The following is a 17,726-nucleotide window of genomic DNA, read 5'->3' on the forward strand; positions in this document are numbered from 1 at the left end:
CATCTTGAAAAAAAACCACATTGAACAGCACATTATCAGTGATAATCATTTTGCCCATCGGAATAGCAACAGATAGATTGATATTGATACTAGTGGTGCGAAGATCATGCGAAACGACAAATGCATGAGAAACAAAGGAATGAGATGCTCCGGCATCAAATAACACTCGTGCTATAAAACCACATAAAGTACAGTTATCGGTAATGACAGTACCTGGAGCTGCCTGAGCCTCATCCTCAGTCAAGGCAAATGCACGAACATGTGATTGATTCTGCTGACCACCTTGCCCTCTGGACTGATGTGAAGGGCGACTAGGCTGGTGGGAAGACTGAGATGCTGCTGAGAATCTATTACTTTGAACTCCACTACCTGCCTGGGCTGCTTTCCCTGTCTTACTAGGAAAAACTCTAGCAAAATGACCCGACCGACCACAATTATTACAAACCCCTTGAACTCCAACACACGGATTACTGGAATGCTTGTCTCCACAGTGATCACAGTGAGGTCCACTATAACGACATCCACCACGGTTCCCTGAACTCCCTGAACTCGAAGAACTAGAACCAGACTTCTTAAACTGCTTCCCACGCGGACGAAGAGATGCAGAACCAGATTGATTGAACTGTTGCCTTCCCGAATGATGATGTTGGGTAGGCACTAGATTGCCACTCCTCTTAAGACTAGCTTCAGCACGTTTTGCTATTTCTACCGCTTCAAGATAATTCAGTGGCTTACCGATAGAAACAAAAGGATGCAGATGATCGTTCAATCCTTCAATGAAACTTTCGACAACAACAACTTGGCTTGATGCAACATGAGGAGCATATCTCAGCATAGCATAAAAAGTATCAGCATACTCTGCAACTGACATATCGTGCTGCTTCAAGTTATGAAACTCCGAAGCCTTAGAACTGTAAAATGATGGAGGACAGTAACTCTCCTTAAACTTCAGTTTGAATATATCCCACGATGGAACAATCCTCTAAGCATTTAAGGTCATCAATGTAGTAGACCACCACATTTTAGCACGATCTTTCAACTGATGCACATCTAATCTGAATCGACGCTCTGAAGGATACTCAATCAAATCAAACAATTCTTCAATCTCAGAAATCCATAGTTCTGCTTTCTCATCTCCCTCAGAACCACTGAATCGAGGTGGATGCATAGTATGGAAACTTGCAACTAACTCATCCATCCTAAGCTGGTCTAGATGATCAGCAGCTTGCTCAACAAAAGTATCATCAACAACATGAACACGAGGTCTACCACGTCCACGACCTCGACCTCGAGCTAGAGGAATCTGATCAACAGGAATTTCTCCACCTCCATCCATTCTATGCGATAAAACACCAAAACAATTAGAATAGAATTAAACAAATCATATAATCACATAAGCATGTTGTCAAGCAGCATATACAGGCGCAACGACAATTTTATTGCAAAGACTAAGTGTCCTAGACTCTAATTCGAATGTATCCCAGTTTACGCTCTGATACCAAGATGTAAGGTCCATTTACTGTAATGACAATTGATGATAAAACAATAATGGTTTGATTTAAATCTGCAGCAGAAAAATTTTAAAAATACTTTAAAATGGACCTCAGGGCCTAGAAAAAATTTCGACATGACCTCCCCGTAAGTAGGACATCCCGAAAACTCAAGCAATAGTTTATATAAAACTATACTCCAAATAGAGTCAAAAAACAAAAACCGAAGTCAACAACCTATAGCCGCACTGGCCATTACTAAACAGAAATTAAAATTTATCAAATACTCACCAGATCAAAAGAATCGCATAGTCGACTCAGAAAATCACAAAAACAACCAAGTACCACTACAGATACACGTGACATCTCTCCGGCAAATAAACTACAATACAAGACTAAAACAAACTCAAGACATACATATAAACTAACTGGGAGACACCACTGAACAGAACCAAGCAATCCAACCTCAATCCCGAGCTCCACTGGCGGAACCTCGGCCTGATGCTGCAAAACGACTCGGGAGATCTACCATGGTGCCCAATAGCAACCACAGCAGCCTCCCCAGAAAATAACTGAGGTTAGGATTGTGGTATGAAACAGTTTAACAATAACAACAATAGTCATAAATAATGCATACTCATATAATAAAATGTAATATGCAATTCATGACAGGCTCAACAATAATAGGATAACAGGAGCCAACAAACGATATGATAACAACTGAAATAATGCTCGAGCAACAACACAGGGGAGCTACATCGTCATGCAACTAAACTGCCATGCCAAGTATGCGAGGTATGCCAAGCTGTGCTGAATAACACCCCTGACTCGGCTTCCATATAACTGATACGGTATAACAAGATGGCACAATAGAAGGAACTAGATGACACAATCCCAGCGCTCACCTCAAAAGGCTGCACTAACCACGGAATTGTTCAATCACATCTCATGTATATAGGCCTATCAGCCACACTATGATCCCGAAATAAACAACAGTGCCAGATGACAATAGATATCAACAACGGTCTAACAAGAACGATAGGGCTCAACATTAATGTCATAACAGTATATCATATGCTAAATTTCAATAATACGTCACAATACTAAACATATATCACAACGAAGGCATTTAACAACTTACAACAGTCAACAAATCATAAACTCCATCAGTGCAACACAGAATGACAATTAAACATAATTTATGTTTTACCGTCGTATGTTACCGAGCTGTAACATACCTACACCAACTTGACAATCCAATAACAACTTCGTTCAAGACTCTCGGCCTAAACAAAACAACAGTAAGACGATCATGATAACTACATTCCATACCGATGTCCGATTTGGCACAAAAGAGCATAAAATTTGTATCTTGTTCAATATTAAATCAAATCAATATCCGTCAATTGGAAATGAAAGATAAATTGAATATCTAACTTTTTTTAGAAGAAACCATCTTCCATATCTCAGTAGATTAATCCCAGAATTATTTAGAACACCCTGCCACTCAACAAATTTTCGGACAGAAATCTCATACTCAGTAGTTTATGAAAAACCATCATAACTTGCACAATGCTTATTGGAATTTAACGATTCTTATATCATTTTGAAGACAAGACATAGCTCTACAACTTTCATCGAAATCATAAGTTCAGAATCCGAGTGCATATATGCCATAATCCCGAAATACAGTAGGTGTTTTACACAGCACAATTTCAGAATTTGATTTTGACACATTTTGGTAGAAAAATCATAACAAATCCGTTTCTAATCAAAAACCCATTACTATAGTGGCTATAAACAGCAAACATAAAGCACTACAAAGTTTTTTTAGATCATTTCTACAAATTCAAATTACAAAAATTGCAGCAACACAAAAACTCTCACCTAAAAAACGGAAGAATTCGCGCAGAAACAGAGCACTGGAACAGCATCTTCGATCTACTCATATACTTGATCAAAATTCGCGATTTATGGTTTGAATCGAAGCTTAGGATGTTAGAAACACAACCGTTCAATAATTTCTGAGTTTCAAGTTGGGACGGAGGAGATATCGCGACTTTACCGCAGCTGCTCCTCAATTGGGGTTTCCTTCTTTCTTTTCTTTTCCTTCTTCTCTCGTTTCTTTTCTCTTTTGAATGAGGTATGTGTGTATTGTATGCATTTAATAATAATAATTGATCATCAATTCTCCGATATTCTAAAATACATATTTTTAATACACTTCTTGAATTTATTTAGCATAAATATTTAATTTAATTATACAACTCAATAATTATTATAATTATGCCAAATTACAGTATAATTAATTACAAAGCCTTACACTCGATCCACTCAAGCATCAGCACCTCCCTTTATATCATCATCGCCTGAAGCATTCAAACATAGTGAATCTAATGACTTAACACGTTCTAAACATGAGTAGCAAATAATACATATACAAGCACATGCATTTAAAATCATAATTTTATTCAGAATATATTTGTAATCATAATTAAATCATAAATCGTTAAATCTTAAAACTTTCAATCATTTATCATTTTGGGTGAAATTTAATCTTTGAAAGTGACTAGCCTTTATCCTCTGTTTGATGGATCAGTCTTAGCTCACCATTACGCATGGTTACAGGCACAAGGCACCGACGTAAAATGGAAATACGATCGTTGGGCTCGCTCTGAGGCCTTTTCCCGTAAACGGGCTCCCTCTGGGACCTTCTCCCTCACGATATTCCAAAAAATCATATATCATATCCTTTTTGTCACAGTTAATTCATATCCCTCAAAATATTTTTTTCTTTCCTTTTTAGTCATAAAATATCGTGTCCTTTTCACATTTGAAAAATATCATTGTAACAGTAAAAATTTCACAGCTTTATCATAACTCATAAAATCTCATATTTTCATCGTAAACATTCAAAAATATCATTTAACATGCGATATGATCCCTCGGGACACTGCCAACCATTTTCATACTATCCAGGTCTCAAATGACTGTTTTGCCTCTGGACTTAAAATTTCTCGTTTTTGACTTTTTCTTACGTTTATTGAATCTAAACCATCCCAAATAATTATTTAAGCTTAAATTTAATTTTTTTAATATTTTTATTTAGCTTAAATTCGAGGCTTTCTATTTACTTTATTATTTACTAATTCTTGAAGCATTTAATTTCCTAATTAATTCAAACTTTAATACTTTCTTCTCAAACTTTAAACATAGACTTTTATACCTAACCAACCCTCGTGAACCACGAACCGACCTCCATGGACCATGTTTCGCACCTTTTCTTTTTCCTAGCCAATATTTCGAACCCTATCTAGTTCCACCGAGTCATCTCTCATTTTTTCTCTAATCACACCCGAGCCACCTCGAGCCAACCCTTGACTAGACCACCTATGGACCCTACGGAACCCACTTGGGCCAGCACCGAGCCTCCAGCCTGCACCAAAGACCCCTGCTCAAGCCACAAGCCGCGGTGCCCGTAACTTATGCGCCTAGGACTGCTCAACTCGAGCCACCACTATAACGTCTACCGTTTTAAAAGTACAGAAATATTTTTTTTAAAAGCTCACATTTTGAAAATAAGAATTTAAATAAATTGCATGCATGCAGTCCTACGTTAAAAAATATCATTTAAAAATAATAATAATTAATTACCAATAAAAATATAATGGAGCAAAACGAGTAAAAATCCTAACATCAAACAGTAAAATAAAACAGCGTATTAAATTCTCATATCTTCTCAAATTGTAAAATCATAAATGTGCAAAAAAATGAGGTCTTCGGGTCGTGTCGCCCACCAGGTCTGCCGACTCAGAGTTCGGTATCTCCAGTCCCCTCGATATCATGCTCACCTGCATCAAACACACCTAGTGAGTCTAAAGACTCAACACACCTGTACCAGAAATAAGAAGTACGTATACATAGCACACAACAATGAAAATATCATGTAATCAACATACCTTTCATGAACTTTAAAAGCGTAATGTAAACGTGTCGTGTAAAATAATGACGTGTCAAAACAGCTCATTGTTAATCACCAGTCATCATTCATCGTTATAATTTCCTTTGGTGAATTAAGTTCATTAGAGGTGACTATCGTACATCATCATTTACGATGGATCCATCATACATAGAACCGCGGTACCTGACGGCGGTCGGACATCAATGACTGGATTACCCATCCACTGTGCCTAGGCCTCATCATCATCATTTACATATACGTCTTATGCATTTACATTTACTTCGATATCCACAACTAATTCTCATCATTCAAAAACATCATCATTTTCATCACTTATAAAAATCATGCACTTATGCAATTTTCCTTAAATCCAAGCATGCAACGTATAATTTCATGTAATCTTAATAATCGTGATCATGATGTGATAAGCACGAATTCGATAGCATTTTAGGGACTTTATTTTGTCGTATTTGTGCTTATCTTCCGTTTTTATTCCGAGTTTTGCGCTTAATTCGTTTTATTATTGCCTTTTTCGGGTTTGACCAAAAAGTGATAAAAGCCAACAAAAGGGAAAGAAAGTCAAGCTTCGCAATGCCATATCAGAAACATCTGGAAAAATAGGGAATAGCACAAAGAACTAACACAGACCCCTACACGGACCCCGCTTAAGGGTCCGCGTCATAGAAGCCAAAGAAGAGAACTACAGAGTCTACATGGACCCCTCTCCGGATCTGTACCCAGGGTCCGTGCCCATTACCTCCGAGAATGAAAATTACAGAGTCAACACGGACCCCACCCCGGATCCTTACACGGGGTCCGTGTCCATTGTTTCCCAGACAGAAATTTACACAGAGTCTGCACGGACCCTGACCCTGAGGTATACACGGGGTCCGTGCCCTATGATATCAGCTTAAGATTTGGCGCAGATTTTCGGAAATTTTGGAAGATAATTATTTATGGGCTCGAAAATAACATGTTTTGGGAGGCTTTTTGGAAGGAGATATAAAAGGGGAGGAAAACCTAAAAGAAAGGAACTTTTGACACTTTGAAGCGGCGGCTAGAGCTTGGAGAAAGACGAGAGGGAAACGCACTTCACAAGCAAGATTCGCGCATCATCACTGCTACTACTTAAATAATAATTCACCCAAGTGTAGGTTGTCTGCAAGTAATATAATTCGTAAGTACGAGATCGATCCACACAGAGGTTATTTTGAGTTTAAATTTATTAATTTATAGATTACCAAATGTAAGAATTATGTTTACAAATTATAAACTTTGTCAAGGCTTGAGGATTTATTCTTGGTTTATGTAATATTGTTTAACTAAAATTAAAACAAAAGAAACCACCATAAATAATGATCCAAAAAAATTAAACACACACATAATATAATATAGTTCCCACTACAAAAAATACCGAATTAACCGATATTTTATATATGGTACCTATGATTATAATTATGACTATATAAATAAATAATTGCATAAAGTAAATGTTAAATTAAATCATTATATTTCATTTAGAACAACCGGCAGAGCCACGCTATTGCCTAAATGAAATATATTGATTTAATAAGTTAGTTGCGGTAAAGTAAATGTTAGTTGCGATAAAGTAAAAGTTAGTTGCGAGAAAGTAAAAGTTAGATGCGAAAAATAAAAGTTAGTTGCGAAAAAGTAAATGTTAGATTGTTAGATGTTAGTATTAAATCATAATATTTTATTTAGAACAACCGGCAGAGCCACGCTATCGTCTAAATGAAATATTATGATATTATTATATAAATATATATATATATATATATCTATATATATATAATAATAAGTGATGAAATATTTATTGTATCAAAATTAAACAACAAATCAAGATAACCACTTTAATGGTATCAAGCATTTGATGTAAATTGATAACAACAAATAATTCATTTTTATACCTACAATAAAAATAAGTTAGCTAAATGAAAAGAAATAAAGAAAGAATATACAAAATATAAACAATCTTACTTCACCAAAAATGCATCATCTTCACCTTGACATAATAGATTTAGCTTGCCATAATCTTACTTTTGATCAACACTAAAATATCACTCATAGTTGAGAACATGAAAGAAAATGTATTGGAACTTAGAACTTTGATATACACTCACACTATATTTTACAATGAGATAGAATGATTCTCAAGCTAGCACAAGGCCTCTATTTATAGGCCAAATGAGAGAAAGGGTCAAAATTTTTATTAATGTCATGTAGTTGCAATAGTATTCTTTGTCTCCTCCAAGTTCAATTCCATGTCCCTTCTTTCAATGCTTTGTTCCATGACTTTAATCACCGAATTTGACTCTGCTCAAAATGGCAAACATGTGGGGAATTGTCTGTAGATGAATTTGGCCACTTGGTTCACCTCATTTGGTTAAATATTGAAATAGTTATGATATTTTTACTATATGCTGGTCATAGTAAAAGTAAATTTATCCTCCTTTTGATATTTGCACAATTTGATCATCTTAAGGAACTTTTTAGGCAATCATGTCTTATGCAAAGTTGTAGATAATTTCTCAAGGATTCCAAACATGTTTGAGTCACCTCCATTTGAATTTTCTAACTTGAGTTATCATTATTCTACCAACACGTAGAAAACCTGAAAATAAAACATATTTAGTAAGACAATTAAATATAAACAAACAATACTAAAATAACATAATTTTATAATTTTAATGAAACTTAAATTTTAAAATACAGGTTTTAACATATAATAAATTATTAATTTTAAGTTTCATCACACCCCCACACTATCTTATTACTAGTCCATTAGTAATAAAATTTATCGGAAAATCACAACCTAGATTCTTTATTCCTTTTATATATTCAAATACAAACATATTCATTAAAAACAAAATCATATACCGATTTATATATATATATATATATATATTTTCGTTTAATATAATAATATATAATTAGATATGTTTTTATTATTATTTTTATTTTCACATAATATATAAAGTAACAATATATATATAATTTTTTTTAAATTTCTAAATTTTTTATAATAATATAGTCAAAAAGATAATTCACACCACCCCCATAACATGTATAATATCAGGAATATTATTGTAAAAGCCTCAACTCCATATATTCTTTCAGGTCAAAATGTTTAAGGAATAGCTAGTTTTCACTCATGGAGTTGGAATGAATATTAACTCTCATTGAAAAAGGCTAAGTATTAAAACAGACAATTAATTAAACTAATATTGAAAACAAAATAGGAAAATTTACAAAGAATAAAATCCTTTTTTTTTTCTTATTTTTTTTAGCTTATTGTTTTTTTTTTAAATAACGTGACTGCAAAATTTTACAATAACATGAAATTTTTTTATCCAAACATTCTACCATAAATAAATATATATATATATATATATATATATATTTATGTATATAAACATTTATATAACGGATACATCCGACTACCTTTGAAACTTATCTAGCACAAACAAATCTTTTTGTTTGTTTTTTTTTTTTTAACACAATATTGATGTTTTAGAACACATTGATAGTACATCAATCAAATCTAAAAAATTACAATGAATAAAGTATTTTGCAGTCCGTTATATATTTACTTCTTTTTTTTTCTTTTTTCAATAAATATTTTTTGTAGGGGAGTTATATTCTTGTAATTAACCATTTTTTAATAATCAATAAAAGTTTATTAATTGTTTTCTCATTTCTCACCACTCACTCACAAAAGATGTGTGAGTATATATTATATTTTTACAAAAGAATTCTTTCAATTATACATGTTAACAACCATACAAACCATATCTTTTAACTATATTCTCATAAAAATTTTAGAAATTATTATATTTGAAAACACATACAATTATATATATATATATATATGAACACATCTATTATATATTTTATATTAATTGATCAAAATATATATATAAATTGGTACATATGAAAAACTAATTTTTCTTTTAGTCTGTATTTTGAATATAATGAATATTAAAATCTAGTGTATTGTGATTTTCCAATAATTATTAACTAATGCGTCTCAGGTGCATTTTACTGACACCTTACTCGACATTGAACTAAAAATTATTATTATTATTACCATATATAAGTATATATTTTAATTTTTTATATAAAAAAAACTAAGAGGAGAAGAAGAAATTATTCATACCTTAAAGAAAAACATTAAAACATACCGTTGAATCACAAGTTTAGCATCACATGAATTTTCTTTTCTTACTCTTGGATGTTGGCCAATTAAGTTGAGATAAGGATGGATCTGATTCATGACTAAATACTTGCAGTAAATCAATAAGTTCACCTTCACATGTAGCAGAAACTAACATCCTTCGCGAAGCTAATGAAATAAATCCCTGTTCCACAACATCATCAAGAAAAGATAACAGTTTATCATAATAATTGTTAACATTTAACAAACCAATTGGCTTATTGTGGATATTTAATTGTGCCCAACAAACAGTATGAAATATTTCTTCCAAAGTACCGAAACCTCCTGGCAAAGCAATGAAAGCATATGAATGTTCAATCATTTGAGTGATTCGTTCATACATGTTGTCCACTTTCATTTCTTCTCCTATTGTTGGTCCTGTAAGATTGGCTAAGGTAATCGGAATAATGCCTAAAACTTCACTTCCACCTGCATGCGCAGCTTTTGCAACTTTTCCCATGAGGCCAACTTTACCACCACCATATACCAAATGAATCTTTTTTTTAGCAAGTTTTATTCCAAGATTTTCTGCTACTTCTTCATAAATTAAATCTTTTCCTGCACTAGATCCACAAAATACACAAATATTTTTTATTTTACTTACCGTGGACATTGACATGTTGAGAAATATGTTTTCTGTAATTGTTAGATCACAACATATGAATTTATAAGCGTAACATGCCAAAAGTCAATATTTGAACAGGAAATTATTATTATTAAAAGAAAATAAAAATGACAAAATTAAAACAAATATATACAGCGTAGTTGTGATTGTGGCTCACATCTTCCTCTGATTTTACGTTCAGTAACGGCTTCAACGCCTTCTATGAGTCGAGGATATGCTTCTCATCCGATTTTCTTATAAATTGACAAACAGGGTCTTTTAACGTCAGATTCCCAAGACGAAATTGTGTATATATATTTACTTATCTAAATAGATATGCGTTACTACAGTAGGATCTTTGTAAGGCTGATTCCACCGTCCATATTGATATTCCTCATGTTGAAATTGCCACCATAGTTTAAGAAGTTCATTTTGCACGTACCCACTAGAATGCGTATCAAGAACCTCTAGAAAATTATCCAAAGGCTCTTTACTCAGACCATTCTTAATGAATAAAATTTTATCTTCTCTATTCATTGATGTCATTCCAACATTTTTGCATTTTCCTTTACAAGTCCACCTTGCACATTTATGACATCCGCCTATACGTTTAGCTCTTCGCTTTTTGGCATATGTGCTTTTACCAAATCCGGGCATATGTCTTATTATTAATTCACTTGCTTCCCCAACCAATCGGACTTTTGCTTCAATTATCAAACGGACATCATTCGGTATGCCATATGACATCATCAACCTTAGCCGCTCATATCTAGCTTTATAAATTTTTTTCAACGCATTATCAGGTAAACAAGCAAAATATTTACGAAGATTCATAATACACGCATCCATATTATTATTATTATATATATTTCAATTATTTTGGGAAAAATGAAGAAACCGACTTAAACAGTCACGGAGTACCGTTATCCGCCACTTAACCGGGAAATGAACTAGAATCTGCAAAACAAAATGAAAATATCAAACAATTATTGTGGATCATATAAAGGCATAAACTCATTATTAAGAATTTCATTTTCTATAAAAGGCTTAAGTCTTTGCCCATTAACTTTAAACAAGTCATTATTTTTAGGATTTTCAATATCAACAGCACCATGAGGATAAACAAATTTGACTATAAATGGTCCTGACCACCTCGATCTTAGTTTACCTGAAAATAAATGCAAACGAGAATTATAAAGCAAAACTTTTTGTCCAATTTCAAATGACTTTTTCATAATATTTTTATCTGAAAGGCTTTAGTTTTATCTTTATAAATCTTTGAATTTTCATATGCATCATTTCTTAATTCTTCAAGTTCATTTATTTGCAATTTCCTTAATTTAGATGCATCATCTAAATTAATATTAAATGCTTTAATTGCCCAATAAGCTTTATGTTCAAGTTCAACCAGTAAATGACAATGCTTACCAAAAACTAACCTATATGGTGACATCCCTAATGATGTTTTAAATGCAGTTCTATATGCCCATAATGCATCAATTAATCTTAAAGACCAATCTTTTCGATTTGGATTAACTGTTTTTTCTAAAATTTGTTTTATTTCTCTATTTGCAAGTTCAACTTGACCATTACTTTGAGGATGATATGGGTAGAAACTTTATGTGTAATACCATATTTTCTTAACAAAGAGGAAAGTGATTTATTTATAAAATGACTTCCCCCATCACTAATTATTGCTCTAGGTATTCCAAATCGGCTAAAAATATTTTCTTTTAAAAATTTTATAACAACTTTATGATCATTAGTTCCACATGCAATTGCTTCAATCCATTTTGAAACATAATCAACAGCGACTAAAATGTACTTATATCCAAAAGATAATGGAAATGGACCCATAAAATCTATCCCCCAACTATCAAATATTTCAATAATTATGATTGGATTTAAAGGCTTCATGTTTCGTTTTGAAATTGATCCCATCTTCTGACAGTTTTCACAAGATTTGCAAAATAAATGCGTATCTTTGAATAAAGACGGCCAATAAAATCCACATTGTAAGATTTTTGTAGATGTTTTATTGGATGAAAAATGACCTCCACATGCTTCAGAATGACAAAATTTAATAACATTACTTACTTCATTGTCGGGTATGCATCGTCGAAAAATTTGGTCAGGACAATACTTAAATAAGTAAGGATCATCCCAATAAAATTTTTTAACTTCTATCAAGAATTTATTCTTATCCTGTGAATTTCAATGAGAAGGCATTTTATTTGTCACAAAAAATTTACAATGTTGGCAAACCAGGGCATAATAGTAGCATGAAACAACTGATCATCTGGAAAATTTTCATTTATTGGTATTTCATTATGAGATGATTCAGTCATTATTCTAGATAAATGATCGGCTACAACATTTTCTTTTCCTTTTTTATCTTTAATTATAATATCAAATTCTTGTAACAATAAAATCCACCGTATTAATCTTGGCTTAACATCTTGTTTATTTGATAAATATTTTATGGCAGAATGATCGGTGTAAACAATAGTAGTAGAACCAATTAAATAAGATCGAAACTTATCTAATGCAAATACTACTGAAAGTAATTCTTTTTCAGTAGTTGAATAATTTATTTGGGCACTATTTAAGGTTCTACTAGCATAATAGATTGCATAAGTTTTTCCTTCTTTTCTTTGTCCTAACACAGCTCCTATAGCATAATCACTTGCATCACACATTAATTCAAATGGTAAAGACCAATCTGGAGGTTGTAAAATAGGTGATGTAACTAAAAGATTAATAATTTTTTTAAAAGCATTTTCACATTTCTGAGTCCATTCAAATTGTGTATCTTTTGTTAAAAGATTTGAAATTGGTTTAGATATTATGCTGAAATTTTTTATAAACCTTCTATAAAATCCTGCATGACCCAAGAATGATCGAACTTCTTTGACCGTTTTTGGTGATGTTAAATTAGCAATAACATCAACTTTGGCTTTATCAACTTCAATTCATTTTTCAGATATCACATGTCCTAAAACAATCACAGATTTAACCATATAATGACATTTTTCCCAATTTAAAACAAGATTTTTTTCTTCACATCTTTTTAATACTTCTTCTAGATTTTTAAGATAATTTTCAAATGAGTTTCCAAAAACAGTTATATCATCCATAAAAACTTCTACATATTCTTCAATCATATCACTGAAAATACTTAACATGCATCTTTGAAAAGTAGCCGGAGCATTACATAAACCAAATGGCATTCTTTTAAATGCAAAAGTTCCGAAAGGACAAGTAAAAGTAGTTTTTTTTTTATCTTCTAATGATATAGGTATTTGATAATACCCCGAATACCCATCAAGAAAACAGTAATAAGAATTTCCTGCTACTTTTTCTAGAATTTGATCTAAAAATGGTAGTGGGAAATGATCTTTTCTAGTTGCATCATTTAATTTTCTATAATCAATACACATACGCCAACTAGATGGAATCCTAGCTTGTAATAACTCTCCCTTTTCATTTTTTATAACAGTGATGCCGGACTTTTTAGGTACTACTTGTGTTGGACTTACCCATTTACTATCTGAAATTGGATAGATAATTCCAGCGTCTAATAGTTTTAATACTCCATTCTTAACAACTTCCTTCATATGTGGATTTAACCTTCTTTGTGGTTGTTGATATGTTTTAGCATTTTCTTCCAAGTGAATTTTATGTGTACAAATTAAAGGATTCATACCTTTTATATCTTTCAAAGTCCATCCAATTGCATTTTTATATTTTTTAAGTAATTTAATCAAATCTTCTTCTTGATTTGGCAAAAGAGTGGAAGAAATTACAACAGGAAATGTTTTATTTTCACCAAGAAATACATATTTCAATTCTAATGGTAAAACTTTTAATTCAAGTTTTGTATTATCATCTTCTTTAAAATTATTTTTAGATTCAAAACTTTCTATTGAAAAAACTTCAGATTGTTGATTTAAATTTTCTTCTTGTATATTTTCTTCCACAATTGGTTCAATTTCATTATCATATTCATTTTCATTAATACTTGGTTGTTTACATAAATTGAACACACTAAGTTCTAGAGTCATATTTCCAAAAGACAATTTCATTAGTCCATTTCGACAATTAATTAAAGCATTTGAAGTTGCTAGAAATGGTCGTCCCAATATTACTGGAATTTCATTATGTACTTCTATTGGTTGTGTATCCAAAACAATACAATCTACAGGATATATGAATTTATCAACTTGAACCAACACATCTTCTACAATACCTCTAGGCATTTTGATTGACCTATCCGCCAGTAAGAGAATAACAGAAGTTGGTTTTAATTATCCTAAATTAAGTTTTTCATAAACTGAATAAAGAAGTAAATTCACAATTGCTCCCAAATCCAACAAAGCTTTTTTAATTTTATTTTCTCCAATAATGCATGAAATTGTTGGACAACCAGGATCTTTATATTTTAAATTAGAATTATTTTGAAGAATAGAACTTACTTGTTCAGCCAAGAATGCTTTTTTCTTCACATGCAATTTTCTCTTTACAGTACATAAGTCTTTTAAAAATTTTGCATAAGAAGGTACTTGTTTAATAGCATCTAATAATGGAATATTTATCTTCACTTGTTTAAAAACTTCATAGATATCAGAATCACTTTTTTGTTTTTTATGATTTGTTAATGCATGAGGAAATGGTGGAGGTTTATTTGACTTATTTACTATTTCAGATGATTTATCCTTCACCATATTATTCTTAAAATTTAAGGTATCATCATTCTCAAAAGTATCAGGATTATCATCCTTACTCTTTGATTTTAAATGATCCTTGTTTTCATTACTATATGGATCATTAACTATTTTACCACTTCTAAGGGTAATAACAGATTTTATTTGATCAATTTTTTCTTTTTTTAATTCTTGATTTTGATTTTTAGGATTAGGTTGAGGTTGAGATGGAAATTTTCTCTTTTCATGAATATTAAGTGCAGATGCAAATTTTGCAAGAGTTTCTTTCAAATCACTCATAGATTGACTGTTTTGAATTTTGATAGACTCTTGCTTTTGGATAAATGCATGAATTACATCTTCAAAGTTTTTTCTTGGAGGTGTAACATAAGGAATATAACCTTGATGATTTTGGTTATTTTGAAAATATTGTTGTGACGGTTGTGCATTATTATCATTCCTCCAACTAAAATTAGGATGATTTTTCCATCCAGGATTATATGATGGTGAAAAAGGATCTAGTATTGATTTTTTATAATTGTTAACATAATTTGCTTGTTCATGGAGACATTCTTTAAATGAAGGTAATGTTGGACAATCTTTTGTAGCATGATCTTGTGTATCACATATATGACAAACAATTTCTTGAATACTTTTTAATTGACCACTCTTTTTCATTTCTAATGACTCAATTTTTCTTGCTAAAGATGCAAGTTTAGCTTGAATATCTATATCATCTTTAAGATTATAGATACCACCCCCATTTGTTGAATTATTGTTTTTAGTTGTTGGTGGTTCTATTGTGCCTATATTATCCCAATTTTGAGCATTTTCTGCTAATGAATCCAAATATTACATAGCTTCATTTGGGTTTTTATCTTCAAAAGTTCCATTACACATGAATTCTATCATTTGCCTATCTTTAGGTATTAGACCTTCATAAAAGTGAGAAACTATTCTCCATGTTTCAAAACCATGATGTGGGCATGTATTAAGTAATTCTTTATATCTATCCCAACATTGAAAAAATGTTTCTCCTTGTTTTTGAGAAAAAGTTGTAATTTGTCTTTTAAAAGAGTTTGTTCTATGGGAAGGGAAAAACTTTTTGAGAAATTGTTGTTGCATTTCTTCCCATGATCTTATTGAACTTGATCTTAAATTTTGTAGCCATGTTTTAGCTTTATCTTTTAAAGATAAAGGGAAAAACTTTAATCGAACTATATCCATGCTACAATTTTGATCATTATAAGTGTTACAAACTTCCTCAAATTCTCTTAGACGCAAATATGGATTTTCAGAATCTAAACCATGAAAATTTGGTAAAAGTTGAATAATTTTAGGTTTGAAGTTAAAATTAGATGCATCAAGAGGAAAAACTAAACAAGATGGGGCACTATTTCTAATAGGGTTCATATGGTGCCTAAGTGTTCTTAATTGATCATGTTCTTGATGATGATGATTATTATTATTATTATTATTATTATTATTATTATTATTATTATTATTATTATTATTATTATTATCTTTATTATTTGAATTATCATCCATGTTTAAATTATTTTCAGATACTCGAATAAGTCTACCACTTTTTTCGACTCCAAATACTCATACAAAAAAAAAAAACAACACAATACTTATAAATAAAACATAATTAACAAATATAAACTTAATTTATACCTCCCCGGCAACGGCGCCAAAAACTTGCTACTACTTAAATAATAATTCACCCAAGTGTAGGTTGTCTGCAAGTAATAGAATTCGTAAGTACGAGATCGATCCACACAGAGGTTATTTTGAGTTTAAATTTATTAATTTATAGATTACCAAATGTAAGAATTAAGTTTACAAATTATAAAATTTGTCAAGGCTTGAGGATTTATTCTTGGTTTATGTAATATTGTTTAACTAAAATTAAAACAAAAGAAACCACCATAAACAATGATTCCAAAAAATTAAAGACACACATAATATAATATAGTTCCCACTATAGAAAATACCGAATTAACCGATATTTTATATATGGTACCTATGATTATAATTATGACTATATAAATAAATAATTTCATAAAATAAATGTTAAATTAAATCATTATATTTCATTTAGAACAACCGGCAGAGCCACGCTATTGCCTAAATGAAATATATTGATTTAATAAGTTAGTTGTGGTAAAGTAACAGTTAGTTGCAATAAAGTAAATGTTAGTTGCGATAAAGTAAAAGTTAGTTGCGATAAAGTAAAAGTTAGTTACGAGAAAGTAAAAGTTAGTTGCGAAAAAGTAAATGTTAGATTGTTAGATGTTAGTATTAAATCATAAAATTTCATTTAGAACAACCGGCAGAGCCACGCTATCGTCTAAATGAAATATTATGATATTATTATATAAATATATATATATATATAAATCTATATATATATAATAATAAGTGATGAAATATTTATTGTATCAAAATTAAACAACAAATCAAGGTAACCACTTTAATGGTATCAAGCATTTGATGTAAATTGATAACAACAAATAATTCATTTTTATACCTACAATAAAAATAAGTTAGCTAAATGAAAAGAAATAAAGAAAGAATATACAAAATATAAACAATCTTATTTCACCAAGAATGCATCCTCTTCACCTTGACATAATAGATTTATCTTTCCATAAGCTTAATTTTGATCAACACTAAAATATCACTCATAGTTGAGAACATGAAAGAAAATATATTGGAACTTAGAACTTTG

General features: G+C 31.1%; 1 protein-coding gene and 1 non-coding gene across 2 annotated transcripts; one reads left to right on the forward strand and one right to left on the reverse strand.

Moving 5' to 3' along the window:
- Positions 1-833: 833 nt before the first annotated feature.
- LOC142529451 (uncharacterized) lies at positions 834-2,044 on the reverse strand. The gene is made up of 2 exons (XM_075634987.1): positions 1,908-2,044; positions 834-1,337 (listed from the first exon to the last, which is right to left on the reverse strand). Exon 2 carries the CDS (start codon positions 1,334-1,336, stop codon positions 983-985), a length of 354 nt encoding a protein of 117 aa, XP_075491102.1. The 5' UTR covers position 1,337; positions 1,908-2,044; the 3' UTR covers positions 834-982.
- A 13,918-nt stretch (positions 2,045-15,962) lies between these two features.
- LOC142530258 (small nucleolar RNA R71) lies at positions 15,963-16,073 on the forward strand. The gene has a single exon (XR_012816098.1). It is a non-coding gene; the product is annotated as a small nucleolar RNA R71 (small nucleolar RNA).
- Positions 16,074-17,726: the final 1,653 nt, after the last annotated feature.

This window comes from Primulina tabacum, chromosome 16, assembly GCF_025594145.1.
Source record: "Primulina tabacum isolate GXHZ01 chromosome 16, ASM2559414v2, whole genome shotgun sequence".
Lineage (NCBI taxonomy): Eukaryota > Viridiplantae > Streptophyta > Magnoliopsida > Lamiales > Gesneriaceae > Primulina > Primulina tabacum.

Excerpts from the sequence above, each read along its gene's own strand:
- LOC142529451 (XM_075634987.1), bottom strand. The coding sequence starts at position 1,336 with ATGGATGGAGGTGGAGAAATTCCTGTTGATCAGATTCCTCTAGCTCGA.